The sequence below is a fragment of the Gobius niger genome (assembly GCF_951799975.1).
Source record: "Gobius niger genome assembly, chromosome: 10".
In the NCBI taxonomy this organism is placed as follows: Eukaryota; Metazoa; Chordata; class Actinopteri; order Gobiiformes; family Gobiidae; genus Gobius; species Gobius niger.
Window position 1 is genome coordinate 18,204,934 of NC_136861.1, and position 22,491 is coordinate 18,227,424.

The 22,491-nt window shown below is 39.0% G+C and overlaps 1 protein-coding gene across 2 annotated transcripts; it reads right to left on the bottom strand.

Moving 5' to 3' along the window:
* Positions 1 to 941: 941 nt before the first annotated feature.
* Positions 942 to 11,235, bottom strand: kdm8 (lysine (K)-specific demethylase 8). 2 transcript variants are annotated; one of them, XM_079564477.1, is made up of 9 exons: positions 11,165 to 11,235; positions 10,545 to 10,835; positions 9,833 to 10,301; positions 8,054 to 8,235; positions 3,983 to 4,115; positions 3,851 to 3,901; positions 2,446 to 2,595; positions 1,214 to 1,306; positions 942 to 1,125 (listed from the first exon to the last, which is right to left on the bottom strand). In XM_079564477.1, exons 1-9 carry the CDS (start codon positions 11,191 to 11,193, stop codon positions 961 to 963), a joined length of 1,563 nt encoding a protein of 520 aa, XP_079420603.1. In that variant the 5' UTR covers positions 11,194 to 11,235; the 3' UTR covers positions 942 to 960. The 2 variants fall into 2 exon arrangements, with proteins under 2 accessions (XP_079420603.1, XP_079420604.1); XM_079564478.1 differs by lacking the exon at positions 1,214 to 1,306.
* Between the last annotated feature and the right edge of the window lie 11,256 nt (positions 11,236 to 22,491).

Below are 22,491 nucleotides of genomic sequence, written 5' to 3' on the forward strand. Positions count from 1 at the left end.
CACATTTATGACGAACGAAGCTTTTAATAATTTAGACTTCTTCCCTTTTTACATTTAAAAAAAGAAAAAAGTTTTTCATAGGCACTTTTACTTTAGTTTATTTTGAAGATTGCTTTGATTTCAAGTTCTCCTTCAACAGTGATTTGAATGTGGAGAACAATAGCTTTTGTTCTTCAGTAAACCAACAAAACTCAAGATCTATGGGCTCATTGTTCATGGATATTGAAAGAGAAAGACTTAATAATAATAAAAAATAGTTTAAAGTTGGAATTAATGAATTGACTGTACTGTAGTAGTCTCCAAACTTTAGAGACATTTTATACATAACAAATATGTCAGAGCACTACTGCTTAAAAGATGTAACTGCGACTACAGACTTCAACATTAAGAATTTACAAAAACAAAATGACTTTTTTATGTTTATACTTTACTATTCACCAAAATTATGGTAGATTGTGCTGAAGATGTTGAGAAAAAATGCATCTAAAATGTGACTCATCAGGTGTTTGTAGAAATGTAGAAAACTTTTTGTAGCTTCTTGCAAAGGGCTATAGACCTACATTGTTCATTTATGTACAATACAAAACAAATAAAAAAAGAGTGTAATTTTTGTCACTCCCAACTCGCAGACAAAAAAAAGAAGTACCCGGCCTATCTCAAGGATCAATATTAGCCAAAATTAATACAAAGTGACCTACTAAAATAAGATTATTCAGTATTTAATAGTGTTAATGTTGAAAAAGAAGCTAAAACTCCCAAAATGTAATTAACTTGAAATTAATCTTGACATTTAACTCAGTTTTTACTTTTTAAATCTGGTTTAATCTTTAATCTGGTTGTGAGACACTGCTTTAGGGGATGATAAATAATGACAGTTTTCTCAATATACTACAAATTATATAAAATATTGTGTTTATTAACATTTATTTATTTTGTTACAATTATCAAATATGTTCACATCTACGTCCACCAGAAGCTGACTGAAAAGCTGAGCTCTAAGGAGCGAACATAGTGCCAGTGTTGAACAGGGATGAACAGCACGTCTCCCGGCTGCAGCACACATTCGAGATACGGCGCTTTGGCAAACTCCGGGAAACGCTCGGTATCTGGGTTTTCCACATCCACCTGCAGCGAAAAGGAGGCAGAAAATTGGAAATACTGCATTTATTTCTCCGGCTCGACACGTATTATCTCCGAACACTGTCAATCCCACCTGACTGGTATTGTGGAGCAGCGATGATTGATGAGGGTAGAGCTTGTCCGTGTGCTCCGGAGAGTAGAGGCGAACGTATTTGCTTCCTACCACCTAGATGTATAGATGCACAAAGGGTCCCTCGTGATAAACAGACCTCAATGATGACACGTCCCTGATATGAACTAGAAATATAATAAGAGCTGACAATCAACAGCGCACATCGCATTTTGCCAACTAATAAGAAAGCAATAACTATACACAGTTTGATTTAACTCGCTGAATGAATATGCAAAAATAATAGATGTTTGGTCAAAGAAATGGAAAAAATATACAAAAAGATATATTATTTTTGTAGTAATGAAGCCTCGGTACAAATTCAACCTCGAAGACTAATTTCAGCATCACCTGCCACGCCGTCGTCGCAGCCAATCATTGCCCCCTGTCCTGTGTTTAAGCTCCAGCGTTCATGGCTCGTCAGCTTCCCAGCTGTGCTGCGACCCACCTCCACCCCTTCACTACCTCCTCTGTCTGGCTTCACCCTGCTACATCCTTCACCAGTCTCCCATATCACCACCAGTGTCCATGGCAAGACATCCCTAACTCTAACCTTCCCATCCATACTAACTTTAATCCGTATATCGATGTCTACTGCTGGGGTGTGATGGGCAAAAAATCTTTATGTCAATAAATCTTTCTAATCACTGCTTTTGTCTCTGAGTCTATCCAGGCTGAATTGGCTATTTTTTTTTTATGTTGCTCCACTATTTAGTCAGAGCAAGATTATTCTGTACCATTTTACTGCATGCAAAATTAGCAGTGGTGAAAAATTGCATGTATTTTCGTGACTGTTATGCCAGATTCTGATATATATGGATTTTGTGCCTCAACAATTACAGTAGTGTCTCTCCTGAAACTATTTTTATTTTATTCATAATCTTTTAAATATATGATCTATATTAAAATGAATTTAAGTTAAAAACAGTCAAATTGTGTCGAATGAAATGCTTAATCAGGACCAAAAGAAATCACAATTCACTGAATGACTGAACTTTTGCACATTGAAGTTACTTTTCATTTTTGTTTTTTGGCCACATTAGCAAAAAAATACACAAATCTCAGTCAGATGGACGACTGCAGTGATTTTGCGATATACTGTATTGTGGTTTCTGTCCAATATAGATATTGCATCATCTACGGTATATTACTTTATTACTTTCCTCTTGATGAGAGGGAACGGAGCAGCGCCTCACCTGTGCCAGAAGGTTCTGCTGGGGGTCCTGGTGCAGGGGGGACACGGTGGCCCCGGGACCGAACCAGGCGTTGACCGTGATGTGTTCCTCGTCTGTGTCGCCAAGGCAACAGTAGTCAGGGACGCGGATATCCTCCTTCAGCTCCGGTATCTGAGGAGGCATTAGGCGGATCTATCACGGGGCCATTTTACACTCATCTCGCCAAACGACTCAATTCCAATAACCGTGCTGAATTAATCACCATTTCTCAGCGGTGCAACGGTAAGTGACAGCAGTGAATTAGAATAACGACAGACATTACGCGTGCAAGATTGTAAAGGAAACAAAACATGTCATCAGAACCAAAATGACATCTTCAGATATTTTAGAACAAGTTTCCAGTGAAGAAGGCATCATTTTAATTTACTCTTTTACATTCAAAGCCTAAGCAAAATGATTGAAGACAATAGAAAGAATCTATAGCAGTGTAATGTTTTGTAGGTCTAATGAACTAAATTTGCAAGGCATATTGGCAACTAAAACCTAAAATTATTTAAAACTTTAAGAAACACACAATGTAACGACAAGGAACACACAATAGGGAAACATTTGGACGAAAGTGACCTTGTTTTTTTTTTTACTCTAGTATCAATTATCAATGCGAGCCTATACAAATGGGCCACAGCAACCACACTACACTAAATAAATCATATTTGCATTGAATATCTGACTTTTACTGCATAATTACTGCATTAACTATTTATTCATGCATTTGGAACATGAATGTGAAACACGAGAAGCAGAATGAGGACACTGTAATTACTCGTAGTAAAGTATTGCAACAACAAAAAAATGCTAATACAACGCTCCCTTTGATCCAATAGATGGCATACTGAGGCCTCTTATGAAGCACAAACCAGTACAGCCCTTGAAACACCACAATATACAGTAAATACATCCTGATGCATTAGAGAAAGTTATTCTAAACGCCAAACGGGGATAAAATATTGCTCCCCTGTTTTCAGAAAGCCATTTGAGGTTTCCGGCATGATATATGTATTCTGGTGCGAAAAACATAAAGTCGTCCACAGTCTATAATACACTGCCCTAACTTTTCTAGTTTGACAAGGTGCCCTTTCTCATAAAGTTCAGAGCAGACAATGTATCGACTGGGAGGGTAAAATTAGGACAAAAAGTCAATGTTGTTGAGAGCAATGCATTGTGAGGGTGACAGCTGGCAGAGAGAAAAACACATTCTTTATGAGGGTGGAAATATCAGTTGGAGAAATCTATTAATAGGCAGATTATTTTGTAATTTTTCCAAAGGGTAAATATCTAAAAGGCTCTGGATTTGACGCACTGGGGGAATGCAAGGGCATGTGCACGTATTTATGGGCAAAAGGATCAAACGGATTGGGAACTGTACCTGATCAAAAAGCTGGTGCTGAGCGAGATAACCCACGCCCTTCCCTTGATCCTGGCGGAGCAACGTAAACAGTCAAAAACACGCTTTTAGAGGCATCTTTGGTGAAAATAAATCTCCTGAGGAGGAACGTACTTTGTTTAAAATGAACTTATCGATGAATTCGTTAACTGTGGTGAGAGTTTGGGACCACTCCTCGTCCGTGTATCGGGAGCCCACCTCCACGGGAACAGTCCGGCAGCCGGCAACACTGCAGAGGTACTCTATGCTTCACACAGAGGAAAAACAGAACAAGCAAACATTTCATAACAGCAGACATGAAATTTGACTCCCACTCAGTACACCATACTGTTGTTGTACATGAAGCTTTTTCTTTCAAGAGAAAATCCCCTGCCTCTTTCTGTTCTGTGCACTCAATATATTGATACATTATTTTTATTACAGACGATAGTTTACACAAGAAGCCACAATGCATCACAAAAGAACTGATATGTTACATCTGACTGATTTTCTACATTACTTTATGCTAACAGCCTCTGCATGTCAGGTACTCTTTTTTTGTAAGGCGTGATACAATTTAAATTCTATACTGTATTTGTATTAAAACCATCACTGGCTTTAAAATGAACCTCATACCCCCCGCCTTAACCAAGTTCATTTTACGCCCACATCTAAAAGCTAACGCCTCATTTGAAAGACCTATCAAACTGAACTAAATTGATCTTTTTCCTTGCGTTGTTGCCGCGTTGTCATCGGATTTTTGTCACTTTTCCATTGCCTTTTTGTCACTTTTTTGTTGCTCTTTTTGGGGTGCTTTTTAAATTGCATTTTTGACCAATTTTTTGGGGACTTTTTCCTCTGATTTTAGCCACTTTTTGATATTTTTTGTTGTGTTTTTTAATCGCATTTGTCATGTTTTCATAGTTTGTTTTGCCACTTTTTTGCTGTGTTTCTGTCAATTTTTTGCCACTTCTTCATTGCCTTTTGGTCATTTTTTGTTGCTCTTTTGTTGCATTTTCATCCTCGTTTCTTTTTGTCAAGAAACGTTTAGGTTTGGGAAATGCCAAATTGGAGACAATGTGCTCAGTTCAGGTGGGGGTTAAGAGATTAATTGAAATAAAGATAAAGTAATGAACAAATGAATAGGTAAACACAAGCATTTTCTATTTAATAGACTTAAAGGAACATTTCAGGATTTTTGACATAGGGCTTAATTTCCTAGTAATCCAGAGTGTTGTTTTGTGTGTATATTTTTTTAAATTCATGTAGCCCTTATATTTGAAGAGTTTAGCAACGCTAGGCTAGTGCTAGGTTAGCACATGTCTATGGTAACTAGTAGCCTGCATTAAATATCTTCAAAATCATCGGGTAGTCCTCCAAACGTTGCCATATATAATTTGTAGAAATCTCCTTTGTGAATTTCACATATAGTAATGCCGGCCGCAGGTAAACAAACTCCTGTAGAGCCGGTAACCTAGCAGATCACTCCACTGCTGCTTCTTGCGTACAACCAAGAAGCCGATGCTGCTCAAATATAAGTTCTTTAAAATGCAAAATGGTTATATTTCAATGAATGATTCAAATGATTCGGTCAACACAGACATTTATATTGGTAGTCTGGTGTTAAAAGTGATTTGCCTCAGGTGCACTGTGCTTGGGTCAGACTGTTCTTCATGTAGGTTACTAGCTACCATAGACATCTCCAGAATAATCTCTGGATAACTAGGAAATGAGGCCCTATGTCGAAAATCCTACAATATCCCTTTAAGGTTGGCCTTTTTTATAGATGGATTTCACAGCTTCATGAAAAATGAGAACCGTTGCCATAGTAATAAAGAATGAAAAATAAAAAAAATCTTGATGAGGAAGTCTTTAAAATTGTTCCATAGCAGGAAAAAGTTATGTAACTGAAACCAAAACAGGCAAAGTAGAAAAGTATATCCAAAGTAAAAGCTGCAAAGCCAGTCTGTTGCCATGGAGGTTGACTGGGCTATAAAGCAGACAAGGAGGGGGGACTCAAATAGCCTGTACGCTTAAAGTAAAAAAACAAAACAAAACAAATAGTCTGAAATCTCAAAACAAAAAACAAAATCTCAAAAAGCTTCTAAAAATCATTAAGTCGATACATTATGAGGCCAGTTACATCGTTGCGACTAATGAAGCAGTGCTAGATAAAGTCATTCCTTCCAGAAATTACAATGAAAGCCTCACCACTCTGATAAATTGTACATTTGCATATTTCCTTGGATCCATAAATGAAAATCTGTTACTTCTAATTGCATAATATTTCTTGCACTCGCACAACCAGAATCTAATCCAATCCCAATCGCTACAGCTTTTCCATAGAAATACACACACGCACAGAAATAAATGTGCAGTTGTGACACTGCCCTGCCCGGTCCACCGGAGGAGCTGGGAGCTTATGTCAGGTGTCAAACCCAAGAGACACTTGTCAAGAAGTCAGGGACAGTGAAGGATATCCCTGCACTTTCAGCTGACTCAAATATCTACAGTGCTGTCAGAAAGTTTGCAGACCTCTTTGAAGAATTTCGGTTTTATTACGCAGCAGTCTGATACTAAAATATCAATTTGTCTATTTTTCATCTCATTCTTTGTTGCTTTTTTAACATGTTTTTGTCACATTTTTGTGGCTTGAATACAGTTGCATTACACTCAAATAAAAGGTGTCACTTTATTTTACAGTACTTTGATACATTGTTCCTAACTAAATTTAGTAGAATGTAATGCGCTCTGTAACAGTGTGTCATAACTTGTACCTATGGGTTTGACACACAATAGAATAACGTGTATAAGTACTTTGTAGGTACTTAAAGAGGCTAGATGCAAGTTGGCGATTTTATACTCACTACTGCCACCTCAGGTCATACGTGTAACTGCACCTTCTATATTAAGCTTGTGCATGATGGCTATTCGGACCCGAAGTAACAACTAAAGTAAAGTGACAGCGCGGGATTTTAGAAGCAGTTGTGGTGAACAGGTCTGGGCTCATTCTACACCTTAGGACATTGCTGGAACATGTAGGGGGAGGAAAATACATAATTTTAACATTTTTAAACTCTGTATAGTCCCTTTAATGTAATAGGACACGAGACCCTTAGTGTTAGGGCTTAAGGTTAGAATTATGTCTTATTACATTATGTACCTACAAACTACACATACATATTATTCCATTGTGTATGTAACCCATAGGTACAAGTAATTACACATTGTTACAGAGCTCATTACATTGTACTAAATCTAATTGTAAAATAAAGTGTAACCAAATAAAATAAATAAATAAATGTGGCCAAAACACTACAAAAAAATAATAGAAAATCTGACAAAAACACGACAATAATGCCATGAAAATGTCATAAAAATGTCGCAAAAAATGCAACTAAAAAGCAATGAAAATGTGACAAAAAAAGTAATGAAAACATGACAAAAAAGTGACAAAAATGTGGCATAAATGTACAAAAAAAGTAAGGAAAATGTGATAAAAAACGCAACAAAAACTACTAAAATGTGCTTGGTCCAGGCAGGGGTTCTGGGGTTAACCTGCTTCACATATTTTATGTTTTTAACCAAAGTGTGCCTTTTTAAAAAGAATGCATAAATAATAAGTTTCCCACTTTTAGCATCAGAATAATTAAATCAGACGTAATCATTGACAGTCCAATGCTGTCAATAACAACATAGGCATTTTCGAGGGATGTGAATACTTCCCGAACCCACTGAAAACAAGCAGACAAGCAACTCAAAGAAACTGCGTGCGTGCTGCTTTTTCCAAATAAAGCAATAACAATGCAGCGGGCTAATATATATTACTGACAGATTGGGGTTAGTGAATGGCGGCCAATCTGATCAGAAGGGGTTAGGGGTAAAGGGGGGGGGGCATGCGCTTAAATGGCCTGCTTCAAATGGGAGGCTGGAATGAGGTGCTGCTTAACAGGCTAGTATGAAATAAACAAGCTTTTTGAAATGTAAATCGCGCATCGCTATTCGGGAAGAGGGCCAGAATAAAAATGTGAACCTTGAAATGTGCATAATAGGGCAGTCCTCCACTATAGAGCAAGTAAATAAGTTCTGTATAATTTCATAGAGGGGATAGAACAAAAGATGGGAAGCCGATTATAATAGATACAGTGAATTCAATGTGTGGATGCTACTTTGATTTGGCAAAGCGCACGACTTGGAAATACAGACCTCCAGGGACGGTCATTAAGCGCAGGCCAGTGGTCAATGGTCCGCTCCAAAATTACAGGCTTCAGCGGGAGGAGGTAGTTGGACTTGAAGCTCTCCAGCGAAGGACACTTTACCCGGGGAATTGCCAAGTCGCCTTTGATCACAGGGACGTGTGGGCACCGCGGCAACTCAATCTTCGCTCTCTGTTAATGATGCCAACACAACAAAGGCTTTTTCAGACTGGTTAAAGCGTAGCCAAATTTGAAAGCTTAGAGAGCGATGATAACAAGGGAATAAAATTGTGGTGTTTTTTGGGGGGGGTTTTGATACCCCTGAAGTTAAAGCTTTAATTTTGTTGAATGTGAAAAACAAAATACAAAGTTGCATCTGAGTGGTTTTAATTTGGCCTGACACTTGATTAAATGTTACCAGAGAAAGGGAAGGAAAAACGGGGATGGCAGCTAATGCTTATACAGCCCTGACTGTAGCTCATGTAACTGTAGGTAACAGCTTTCAAAGATACCAAAAGCACATTGTCACTTCAGTCTCTCGGGAATAGCTGAATGCGATTTATTTCTATTTCAATTTAAAGGGATATTTCAGGATTTTTGACATAGGGCCTAAGTTCCTAGTTATCCAGAGTGTTGTTGATTTTCTTATGTTTGAAGAGTTTAGTGGTGCTAGGCTAGCGCATGTCTATTGTAAACCTCTTCAAAATCATCGAGTAGTCCTCCAAACATTGCCATATCTGATTTGTAGAAAGCTCCTTTGTGAATTCCACGTGTAGTAATGCCGGCCGCAGGTAAACAAACTACTGTAGATCGGATAACCAAGCAGATCACTCCGCAACTGTGTAGCTTACAACCAGGAAGCTGATGCTGCTCAAATATAAGTTCTTTTAAATGCAAAATGGTTATATTATTATTCAATTCAAATTGTTTAGTCAACACAGACATTTATATCGGTAGTCTGTTTTTAATGCAGGCTACTAGTTACCATAGACATGCGCTAGCCTAGCACTAGCCTAGCGCCACTAAACTCTTCAAATATAAGGACTGCATGAATAAAAAAATAAAAAAATCCAGAAATCAACAACACTCTGGATAACCAGGAAATGAGGCCCAATGTCAAAAATCCTTTAATATTCCTTTAACCCAAAAAAATCTGGCAACCAAAGTGTAGGGCTCATTCTGCTTTCTGATTGGATAATTACCTCATGAACACAAATGAAAAGTAAACATAAACTCCTTTAACAAAATCTCAAACGCTTTTGTAATAGCAACTCTATCTTTATCAATCTCATCTTTATTGGACCTGTATCTTCAAAAAACCTGCATATTTCAAGACCAAGCTTATTAGTTCAGATCATTTTAGGCATGACAAATAAAAGGAGTATTCCCACATGGTCTGTAATGTCTTCTGTTTGCTGTTTTGTTAAAGGTTTTAAACAGGCCATCTGGCTTTTGATATTTTGTGTTAAAAAAAAAACTCATCTCATTTGAAAATTAGTCCCCTGAGGTACAAGTCTTATGCCCTTTGTTCCTGTTATTTCTGTAGAAGATTCAATGTTTCATATTGTGGTATTATTACCATACTTATTGCCATTACCACATTTTTCTTATGTGGCCCTCTAACAAAGTATCAGATATTTAACCGTTTCTAATTTTTTGCTTGAATGTAACACCACATTATTACCTACTATAATGGCGGATAAGATTGGATACATTTGCTTCTCCTGTTGTGATTTTGCAATAAACACAATGACTCTACTGCCGACTAATGTGTAAGTGTATCACACACCTTGGCTGTAACCTCTTCATCCTCTTCTTTGCTTCTTCTCACTTCACTTTGCAGTATTCTGACAACACTTTGAAGCACGTCATTCATTATAGCTGCTCCCATCAGTAACCCCATGTCACAAGTCCTGATTGCCTGCTGCACGGCATCCACTGTTGGAACTTTCCGGCAAAGCGCAGCCACTTTAAACAAGCATCCATAGGAATACACACGCCTCCACTCTTTGTCTACATCTCTCCATGTCCCGGTGTTGAGCTTTTCCCAGGAAAAGTCCAAAATGATCTGCGCGGTGAGCAGGAGGCGGTCACTCGTGGCGTCGCCGTACAGCTGTTGTCTGGATCGTGCGAGCATTTCCACCACACTTGAGTCCACTTTGTCAGTGAATTGCAGGGGAAACTCATCCTCATTAGGAGGCAGGACGGCGGCAAGTTTTGACCACAGCAGCGCCATTGACAAGAAGGTCTCTATTAATCTGCAAGACAGAGAGTGAAGGTGAGGGAGGACACCGCTGCAGCACTGTGATAAAGCACTTTCATTTTCTGCTAAATTTACTCCCAGATAGTTTAGGAGCTCACTGGTAAATAGATCACAAGGGCACTAATGTCATAATTTGCTAAGACTGCCACTCGTATGCTTGACATAAACAGGACATTTTAGTTTTTTTCCTCCCACTTGAGACAGGCTCACTGCAGCAGAGAGAAACAGATGTACGCACCTAATTTCCAAACTGGCAACACCAGAAGGCAGGTGAGGACAACGAGAGCCAAAGCAGCGAGCGTGACACATGCACAATGACGCCACTTTGTCACAGAGTTTGTGGAGTCGCCAAAAGTGCTTCTGAATGTAACTCAGTCCATCCGTGCTTTGGAAGCTATCTGCCGCCACTGAGAGAGGCTGCCAGGCAGAGCAGCGCGCCAACATTGCCCACCTGATACATTTGGGTGCATAAACACATCTTATGAGCTGTGAAGTATTCAGCGCACATGTGAGTGGCTCAGGCGGTAATCTGCAACAAGGCAATGCAATTATATTCAGATGGAGACATTTAACAACAGCAGTCATTTCAATTTATGTACAATGCACTACTAAGCTATACCCTTATTTTTTGCAACACTCGAATGCACAATAACATAGAAATAGCATACGACTTATTTTTTATTTTTTTAAATAATCTATGAATTATAATAGTTTGTAAACATGATTTTGTTCATTGCATTTATCACAGCAAACAAACTGCAAATATTCCATAAAGTGTTACTCATGTCAACAACACCTATAGCTTCTTAAAGATTAGTAGTGTTATTGGTACAATAACATGGTAGTCACTGCACTTACTGCGCTTTAACGTAAGTAATTTCTTGCATCCACTGTTTTGCCCGGTGTTGAGCTTTGCTGTAAACGGTGTCTCACAGTCTGGAGTCCGGGTGGGAACGATGTCGCTAAAGCGTTGGTTCCATGTTTCTAGAAATAATATTTCACATCAACTGTGCCTGATTTTTAGTAAGTGATGCGTGGCATATTTTAACTGTAAATGTATGCAAATGTACAGCTGGGACAGTAAGATCGTCGGTCAAAGGACTCAGTATAACAGAGCTCATAGAAGGTATGTACAATTTTGAACTTGCACTTTCCCCCGTCTCTTGCTAAATATGATATGCCCATTGATTACTATTTACTACTTACACTAATGATGCATTATATTCTAATCTGGAGATGAGTCTTTCTCAGTAATTATTCTCTTTGACCAACACTGCAGCCAAACATAATACAAAAAAGAAAAAGAAAGACAAAGCACTTACTGTATGTTTTTTTTTTCCATGTATGTATTTTGTGTGTGTTTGATTTAATTATTTTTAATAGTTATTATAATTTTACCTGTATTCCATTAACTGTGTGTTTTGACATAGGCCTATTAGTTTAACAAAAGTTGACACAATAAAGTATAAAAAACTTTGAAAGTTTAGTCTACATTCAGTCTACATCACGGAGGAATGTATATCAATTTGAAAATAGATGGCTAAAAGAAAATGTTAATTCTGTCATCTTCACCACCACCACTCCAATCTATTAAGTCAAATAGAGGCTTCAAAAAGAAAACTTGCAGCTTATTCATCTGAAGCTAAAACAATCAGAAATACTTTTGGTTTATTTACTTGTTTAAATGTAATTGCTTTCCGGATGTGGTCTATTCTGAACAAACACGATAAGAAAACCTGCTCAGGAACCCTGGAATTCAGCTACAGTATAAAATGTATCAGCCTTTGGTGTATTATCACACGTCAAACACTGTATGAAATTCAAATAATGTGTGCAAAAACGTCAGCACTGGATGGACAGAGAGAAAACCTCAAGAGATTTTATTTTTTCAGATGTTTTATTCTTGCGCTATTTGAGCAAAATCTCCAGGCCTTATCTGTTGCTCTGGTATTGAAAGGAAATGTGTGTAGTGTCTTAAAGAGAAAGATCACCAACTCCACTAAGGGTTTTTATAAGAAGCCTATTGATTAGAACAAGTATGTCATGTCTCGGTGGGCTTTACCTCGTGAAAGAAAGCCATGTTCTTTCTCTTTCTTTTTTCTTTCTTTCTTTCTTTCTTTCTTTCTTTCTTTCTTTCTTTCTTTCTTTCTTTCTTTCTTTCTTTCTTTCTTTCTTTCTTTCTTTCTGGACAAAGTGTAATGCCAACAACAAGTTCATACATTCATGCAATAGTTCATATAAAAACATTGATATCATTGGAATGTTGGTTCTATGAGACAAGATACTGGTGCATGGGCAGGTTGTGGATGTGGAAGATAGACTATTCCCAGTGAATATGTGTTTTCTTGCATTCCTATTTCTAGCCATCATATTTTGCAGCGATGGTCACTTTAAGGTTCAATCTATGCTGTGTGAAATTTGTATATACACAGTGATTTGTCATTACAAATGAAAACATGCAAGGGCTAGGCCAAAGGATATTACACGAAGTTAATGAGGTGCAATAAAGCTGCAGCCTTTATATAAATAAAATTGATGTTTGGACTAATTCAATGGACATTTCACTGTTTTTCAGACTTGTTTATCCTCATCTCCACTTTATTCGTTTCCCACTGGCGCTTGGCCCCAGCTCAACACCGCACAACATCTGGACACCTCGGGAGTAATCATAGATGGTAAGTCATCTTTTGTTTCCCCCTTCTGATTAAACATACCAGTGTAGACAAGGGCTGAAGGATTTGGAAAAAATGCGGACTGGTTATATATTGAAAATGAAGATTTTGTTGAACACATTCAGTATCATTTAAATTGTAAATTGTAGGTCAAATGACAAATTATATATTACCTACTTGCAGTCTTTGCAATTTAATAATTGCAACCGTAAACATTGCAATTATGATCCTAAACTTTCAACCGTGGTGTTGACCTAGTTGTAATACATTTCAACCTGAAAAGACTCACCGAAACAGAGTGGTTTTAGGTCCCCGGACACTGATGGTGGCAGAGGATGAGACCTCGTTGTGGCCAGTTGACAACGACGAGCAGAGCCGAGGAGAGGCCAGGCGGAGGAGGGTCACAGCGCGGCTGGGAGACGGCAGAGTGATGGACGAGGAAGCTTAAGAAGGAGATCCTGGGCGATGAATGGCTGAAGCAGGACTGAAGCAGGACTGAAGCAGGACTGAGCAGCTGCGGTGATTATCCTTCACGAAGGTGCGGCTTGAGATGGGACTGTGATTGGATGATTGGTGAAGAATGAATGCTGCAAGTAGGTCTAACAGGTTGAATTTGCGCTTAAGCTTCATATCATGAGCCATTTAAGCATTTTCTTAGCCATAAGCTCAATTTGTGTAAAAAACAGACCAACCAACAAACAAAAAAACTCAAGGGGAAAGCAGGAGAGCGTTAAGACCCTACATCTTTTATCCAAGATAATTGGAAGTTTACCAGTCTACTTTGAACTACAGTACTTCTTGCTGCTGTACTTCCTTATGCAGTTCCTTTCCGGTTCTTTCTTTGTATTTGATATGGAGTCCTCCCCTGACCTCTGTTTGCAGTGAAGGCAGGAGTGTTCATTATCGATGGGAGCTTTGTTTGTATGTAGGGCTGGTGCTGCAGAGGTGGTCCCAGCAGTAGCGGCCTGATGTATTATGTATTGTGTTTCGGACTGAGGGGCTGTAAGACAGCTGTGGGCCACACTGAAGGTCATGAACACTGTGTATTTGGTGCCCTGTACTGTCAGGGCTGACCTCACGCTCTGACCGCTCCCTCCTAAATCTACATGGACTGGGGTCGAGACCTTTACCTGCTCTGTGGCACTCGGCCTATTGCATCTCTGAGGACCTTGTTAGCCTGTTGTGTCAAGGCCAGGCTTTATTTTGCAAATTAATAATTTACCCTGTTCACAATATATACAACACGTCCGGCTGCACTGCACAATATTGCTAAATTATGCTGCAACATTAGTTGACGCAATAACCATATTTAAAGAAGACACATTTCAACCTGAAAGACCTTCAGAAACGAAGAGGCAATTGGAAGAGCTTTTATTTGGCGCTCGGTGAATTAACGGTACATAAATGGATGGTAGAGCGGGTTGTCTCGTGACCAGAAGGTCGTTGGTTCGAATCCCAGCTCCCGCAAATGCACACTGTTGTTGTGTCCTTGGGCAAGACACTTCACCCTACTTGCCTCCAGTGTTTGCATACATTGGTGTATGAATGGGAGAGTGCATGGGTGACTGTTTCCTTACTGCAAAGCACTTTGGGCCTGATAAAGGTAAATGCACTATATAAGTTGAGTCCATTTACCATTTAAAGATGAACAAAAGCTCTGTTTTGTCATGATTTTTTTTTTATACAATATGATGAAAAAACAAGGAAAATATAAAAAGATACTGTGAAAATAATATTTTATTGCAATATTCAAAAGTCTTATATAATTATTAAGATGTGTGTATTGAAAGAATAATTCCCAGGTGAGACAAGTTGCAAGAATTTAGTTTGTGAAACAAGTTGTCAAGCAATTATAGAAAAACATAATTTAAGGCATAACTGTTTGATTTTGCAAAGAATGTCACAAAAAGATACAGGGCTTTATGAAATCATCAATGTGGCCGTCAAACTGCTCATAGTTCTCTTATCTCTGACTAAATGCAGGGTGTTCCTGTTTTATTATCACAATTCTGTTTGAACTTGAACTCTTCTCAGTTTCGCTGTAACAAAGCTTCACAGCAGCAGTCACAGAGCAGCTCCAACTGACTGTGAAGTGAGCGGGACAGGCGGGCAGTTGTCCCAGAGGCCTCAAACACTCCACTACTTGGACTCTGCGGGAGGGTTGTAATGACCGCCATTGAGCTCTAGGTGCAGCTGAAATAAAGGCTGAAAACAGGGCTCCAGTGGTGTTGCCATAGATCACAATCCAATTAAGAATTAGCTCAAGAAAAACTGGTAATCATATCCTGTTGACTCATGAAAGCAACGTTTTGTCGTTGGCATAAAGAACAGCTGTAACAGAGGATGGCATGACCCAAGGTTGACTTGTGCAAATGCGGCTTCATTACTGCAACATGATTTCACTAAGTGCCTGATTGCTAATGCTTATTTTGGACCAGAAGGTCATCTCAGTGTTTGCAGTTTTTCCCTCAGCTGCGGTGATTGTTCCTTGTCACCCAAAATGCACCTTCACATTATCCTTAGGTAATTTACAAATACATAAAAGCCAGTGGAGGTTAAGGGTTGCTCTGTTCCTTACAACTCTTGGTAATGGATATTTGGAAACACCCTGAAGAGGTAACAAATGAGAGGTGTAAAGTTAAATGTCCTGTGAAATCATCAGGAGATCAGAAACAAGCTTCTGTTAGTGCCTCGGGGAGCCTTCTGCAGACAATTATCCTGGGCAGCCTTAAAGCTCAGAGGTCAGCGTGGAGAGAGCTCTCTTTACAGATGCTGAAGCAGGATAGTGGGGCGGTCTCGTGGGTGCTGGTAGATTTCGGTGTGTTTGGCCTTGTTGCACATAAATGTGTTGCACAGCAGGTGCTGGGTGCAGTGGCTTAATGTGGGACAGAGCAGCACGGCAGTCCGTCAAAAACACTTTGGATCAAATGAATGCAGCCAGGTGTGCCCCGCAGCCGGCTCAGGTGACACCTGCTCCTGCCTTTTAATTAGAGCTCAAACAGCTGTTTCCGGAGCTCCCTGGTTACTGCCGCTGCTGGTACTGGTCACATGGCATTTCCTCTGCAGTTTGGAGAGACATGACTTCATCAAATCTACCTGCACATGGGGTTGTAGTACTTGTGTTCGATGCTGATAACTGTGTTACACATACAATAGACTCACACTCTAAATATACAATTTTATTTGTAAAAGATCTCGGTATTTTTTATTATGATATTGTCATGAGAAATTTAGGATCAAAATCTGTCTAGGATGAAAATGTAAATTAGAAAAATCATGAAGTTTGCACATTTTTTAGTTACCATGCATTTTTGTTTTTGAATGTTTTAACAAAAAAGTCCACATCTCATACAGATGGAAAGCCTTTGCGATATTATGTGGCTTCTTAATATTGCATCACTTACTATTGCAATAATAGGACATTTGGCGACATGTTGTGCACTGCTATTATAAATGTACCACCTAAAACACAAATATTTCTATATTTATTTAAAAAGCTAATATTTTTGTAAATGACCCACCCCTTGATGGCTTCCGCTCACTATAGATTATGCCATATGGTTTTGAAATGTATTTTTAGATCAAGTAAACACCATTCCAAAAGAAAAAGTACTGTCGTTTTTATTTCTTTTTGTCCATCCGTATAGTACCTCAGTCTACTTCCTTTTTGAGCAGAGTACAGCTCTTCCCTAAAGACTCCTGACAAATATGAGTCAGTCACAAAGCAAGGTGAAGATAAAAGTGAACGCCGGCTCCACCTCGTTATTCTACTGCTGTGAAGAATCTTTAGGGGCTGTGAGCTCCCAGCCTCGTGTTAGCCCGCTTTGATCTGTGTGTGATGCTGTAATAAGTATATAGTGCACATGAGAGAGCATCCATCTCGAGATATCATTTCCCTTTGGTTCATTAACAAGGCTAAAATGGAGGTGGGTGGTCAGCTCCAAGGGACGCCATGGGACCCGCCTGTGACAAAGTGTAAGTGACGAAGCCAGACACAGTGTTATTGCTCTAAATTTACAAAAAACAAAAGGTCCCTGAGCTCCAGGACACAATGAATAATTACTTCAACCTCCGCTGTGAGTTTGTGAATGCACGTCACTCCAGTAAAAAGCTGCAACACTATTAACACTTTAAAATTGACATTATACCAGCTCCACCACAGAGAACGCCTGGGGCAAAACAAAAAAAAATCCCATAATTTAGATCTAAAGATTAGCTCTATTAATCAGTGGTGGGCAAAGTATTGTGTGCATAATTAGCAGTATAAATTGAAATTCTTTAAACATTCTGCTCAAAGTGCAGCATTGTACTCATTATTCACTCCACACTCGGTGGTGGTAAACTGCACTCACAGCTGCCCTGGGGTAGACTGACAGAAGCACATTCACACAGGCAGTGGGTGAAGTGTCTTGCTCAAGGACACACCGTGACAATCTGCACCTGGAATGTAGCATATGCACACCACTGATTCTGTCTTGGAATTGATCTACTTCAAGTAGATCAAGAATACTTTACAAATGTATCAGCATAATCTTTATTTAATCGTTATCTTTGGAGATGTCAAAGTCTCAACATAAGCTTTGATTTTCATGCATCTTTTCAACAGAAACAAAACCTCTCTCTTTTAGCCTTTGCTTTAGACAAGTGTCATTCCCACTTTGCATTGCCAGCAGAGAGCAGTGTTGTGGCAGCAGAATTACCCTTCGTCTCCGTAATTTATTTGTTATGCAAAGAAGGAGCACAGATCAGCTCCTCTCATTGTTGACGGTGTTTTTGAGTCTTTGCACTCGGTCATATTTATGAATGACATCCTTGGTATTACAGTGACACAGGCTGTGAGGCAGAGATTAAGACTTCACATTTAAGTCCATCATGTCAAATTCTTTGCAGTCTGGAAAAGCTGAAATTTTACAGCACAGTAGGCTGCACAAATTATGCCAGTGGCATCCAACAAATGTAGGAAACTGAAAGAAATGTCTAATGTAGCATTGTATGAAGGCTCCCAGGTGAATAGTTGTTTTTCACTATCACTATCGGCACAGAATTGATCACATATAAAGTCCATAGTTGCCAAGATAAACTCCATCCATGTTGATAACATAATAAATGAATGGTTGTTTTGAATTGTAACATATTGTACATGATGTTAGAAAGCATGTTGAGAATATATAACTACGTACACTACATTACACAAACCTATGTAAGTTATAATTACTTCCTGTCTCATGTAGTAATAATCTGCCAATTGAATTTGTGTTTATTCATTTGTGTGAATCAGGACAATGCACATTGAGAATAAATGTAAATGAGCCAAAATTAACATAAAAGTTGAATTTCTTCCATTGTTCTGGGTTAATACAACAAGATATGGAAGCGTAGTGTGCTGAGAAACAAGGACCAGCTGTGAAATCACATGCAAAGACTGTCACGGATACTTTTAAAAATCCTCAATTATCCAATAATGAAGAAGTACTTTTTAAGTGTAAGTATTTTTTTTTTCATTATTCAAGCAGATTTAATTTGATAGTACTTAAATCAAGATAAATTATTCTTAAATCAAGTAGTAATTTTAACATTGAAAGCCAAAGCAGTGACAGCTTCCAAGATTTCCAAATACATTGTGTTACATTGTGTGCAGAGCCAGGGTCACAAACCCTCTCACGCCATTTCACATAAGTAGCCTTTCTTGCTTTTTTGTTCTCGTGGAAGAAATAAAAGCTCCACGATTGTCTGACCTTGCCACACATAACTGGTCAGTCGACGCGTTGTGAAAGAAGGACCCGCAAATGCGCCCGGTCGAGCGGTGTGTGTCACCGGGCGGCAGGGTAAATGTTGTCTCCTGTTTGCAGCGAGGTGGAGTCGGTGGTTAATTTTCTTGGCACCTGTGACCTGCCACTGTTTCTGTCACAAACAACCGCCGCGGTAAATAAAGAGGCAGGGAGAGGAAGATGCAGCGTGGCATAGTATATTCCAGGGCGCAATCTTTTATTTTTGTCCCCAGAATGCGCTTACAGAGCGCTGCTGAAATGTCACCAGATTGTATGGATTTGGTAAGAAGCAGATGGAGGAATTTGCTGTTCACAAAATCGAAAAGTTTATAAAGATTCAAGGCTATGTTCAAGCACCAGAGTCTCAAGCAGGACGCACTGTTGGTCAGTGAACAAAAGGACGCCCGTGATTTCAAGCTTCAGGGGGGCAGGTAATTATTCCGGTGGGAAATAATTGCTAAATTCTCAAAAAGCCAATATATATGTTGAACTCAATCTTTGTGATTTTCTAATTTCATCTACTAAAATAAAATTGCGATTTCTATTAGCTTGTTAAGATATAGCCTCACTGCATTCCCTCTGTCATTAACTCCTTTGTTTTGCACTGTACCCCGTCAGACCACTACTCACTTTCATTACTGTCACTTTAAAGGGATATTTCAGGATTTTTGACATAGGGCCGCATTTCCTAGTTATCCAGACAGTTGCTGATTTCTGGAGATTTTTTTTTTGTAATTCATACAGTTCTTATGTTTGAAGAGTTACATGGTGCTAGGCTTGTGCTAGGCTAGCACATTTCTATGGTATCAGCTAGCCTGCATTAAAAACAGTCTGACTCACTCCACAGTGCACCTGAGGCAAATCACTTATAACGCCAGACTAACCATATAAATGTTTGTGTCGATAGAATAATTTTTGGAATATAACTGACCCTGCATTACATGAATGATCGCATTTTGAGGGACTATTTTCTAGCAGATCACTCCGCCGCTACATAGCATATACAACCACGAAGCGGATGCTGCTCAAATATAAGTTATTTTAAATGCAAAATGGTTAAAATTGCTCTATCGACACAAACATTTATATGGTTAGTCTGGCATTATAAGTGATTTGCCTCAGGTGCACTGTGGAGCGGGTCAGACTGTTTTTAATGCAGGCTAGCTGATATCGTAGAAATGCGCTAGCCTAGTACAAGCCTAGCGCCACGTACTGTAACTCTTTAAATATAAGAACATTTATTATATTGTTCTTATATATAATATATGTTCCACGAAACTCTTCAAATATAAGAACTGCTTGAATTACAAAAAAAATATCTCCAGAAATCAGCAACACTCTGGATAACTCGGAAATGAGGCCTTATGTCAAAAATCCTGAAATATCCCTTTAAGAGTCAAAACTTCTTTCCCAACCTCTGTTTCATCTTGAAAAGAGGCTTGTTATGACTAAATTTAGTAGGGAGGAGAGTGTTCATTGTCCATTGAGCAGAAAAACTATTTTTTTAAGAGAAAGCAAAAATAAAACGCTACCGAGCCGCTGCATCTTCCACCCACTAGCCTCTCCAGCGAGTAAACAGTGACACGTCCTGGAACACACCTAAGGGCTACTACCACATCCCGCTGTCACACAGGCGCTGATCCGTCATCTCAGCTCTGTGTTCACATTTTGACATTTTGACCCCACAAAATAAATATTTGATATGTCTGAATAAACTGGCTTTTCTCTGTGGTGGGGCTGCTGCTATCTGCCATCTCCATTTGATAAGAGCAAGAGGTTCCCCTTTGATACGGACCACCGATAGACCAAAGATGTCTGTTTCAAGGCATGGCTGCTCAATGTGAGAAAAACATAGCCATTTTCAGTAATTGTCTTGATTTGCGTTTATATTATTGCACAATTTTACTAAACCATTTAAGCACAGTGTGTTTCAATACATTTATGCTAAAAAAAGTAACAAACGAAATCATTTGAACTACATCATGTAATTTTGCGATAATGATAATTTGATGTTATGTTGAGCAGCCGTAGAAGGTACCATCTGTATCTGTAATGATGGGCCATTTTTGCTGAAGACAATAGATTTTTCTCTGTACTGTGCCCTATTAAATGCAATACACAGAAGAGTTCTTTGTTTCCTTGGACACAGCTCTTGTGTTTGAAATGGCTGCGGGACATTTGGCTTCACTGACCACCATCACTGTTATGTAAGTCTCTGTCAGTGATGTTATGAAGTGAAAACACTTGATCAAAAAGGATTCTAAAATGATAATTAAACTTTTGTTACATCATACATTTCGGTGTGTTTAAATGAGTTTGATGTTTCTGGCCTAAAGATCTGAAAAGAGCAATGTAGAGGCAAAACTGTCCTATGTTTGCTTCGTGGCTGCTAAGGTTTCCCCAACACGTGTTTGTTTCCACAACCCAGTCCAAATTCTGTTTAGGGTTAGGTTAGGGGGCTAGAGTTTCAACATAATAACAATTTTGATAACTCAACTCTAATTCACATTTGGCTTCTGTTGCCGTGCTGTTTCCGGTTGATTCCACTACCATTACATGGTTTTAAAGCAGTGACTTGTCTACCTTAATAATTCCTTTTCATTGTCCCACAAGGGGTAATACAAGTGTTAATGGGATGATTGGGGGGTCTTTCATCTTTCATCTGTCTCTGGCCAGAAAACCACAATTGCAGCTTTCCTGCCTACGGGTCGGAGGCCCCAATACACACTAATGGAATCACAAAGAAACAGTAAAAAGGTATTTATGGCCAAGTTTGAGTGAAAATAAAATGCATCTCTACTTTGTAATTGGATGTACAATATCCCTCGCTACCTTTGTCTTTTCTGTCAGCGTAGTATTTACTCTCACAGACAATTAAAAACATTTAACTTGCTACGACCCACAGTGGCGCTTATGGCCTCTACCACTTTGAATTAGAAAATGAATGGTTCCAAGGCAGCATACAGCAGCCACCCATGTCCCAATTTTTCTCTTTAACCACTTAACTACCGCGTTAGGGTTGGGGTTAATAATTATTTACATCCAAATCTCAAAGCGTATTGACCGGAGAGCTTACAGCCTATATGCCAGTGTGATACCTCATTTGAAAGCCAAGACCTTCTAGTTTCTAAAAATATGTGTGAGTGAAATATTTGCCGTTCTTAACCCTATTTATATCCTGGTTAGGGTTAACTAACCCAAACCCTAACCATGATAGGGGGGACGGCAGGGAACAGGTTAAGACTCAATCAAGTTATAAACAAACCAGTGTCCTTTCACAATCTTATTTCTTGTAACAATTTTGTTTTGGTCAACATTATTTCTACGGAAAGGCAGTCATCTTGCGACAGGTCATTTTAACATAATATGAGTCTCTTTTTGTGCCATTTAACTACATACATTTATTATCCACAAAGAAAAAAATGATTGAGCCACCAATGTGTTGCTGTTACAGAAACACATCTGAGTGAGAAGAGCCATTTGTCTGGTCACAAAAACACTTCCCGTTGCCATCATTTCCTCTCACAGTGAGATGCATCCTTCACTTTGGGGACGGGGGAGATTTAGCAGTTCACTGACTCCAGGCAAACTTACAGAGCCCTGCTGCTGTATATTGAGCCCCTATATATACAATAATCTCCCGTCCGTCACTGAAGCACTGCATAATCTCAATGTGCATACATTCATTCAAAGTTTAGAAACACTGTATTTATTATGCCAACAGTTAGCCGCAGTATCCACAGTC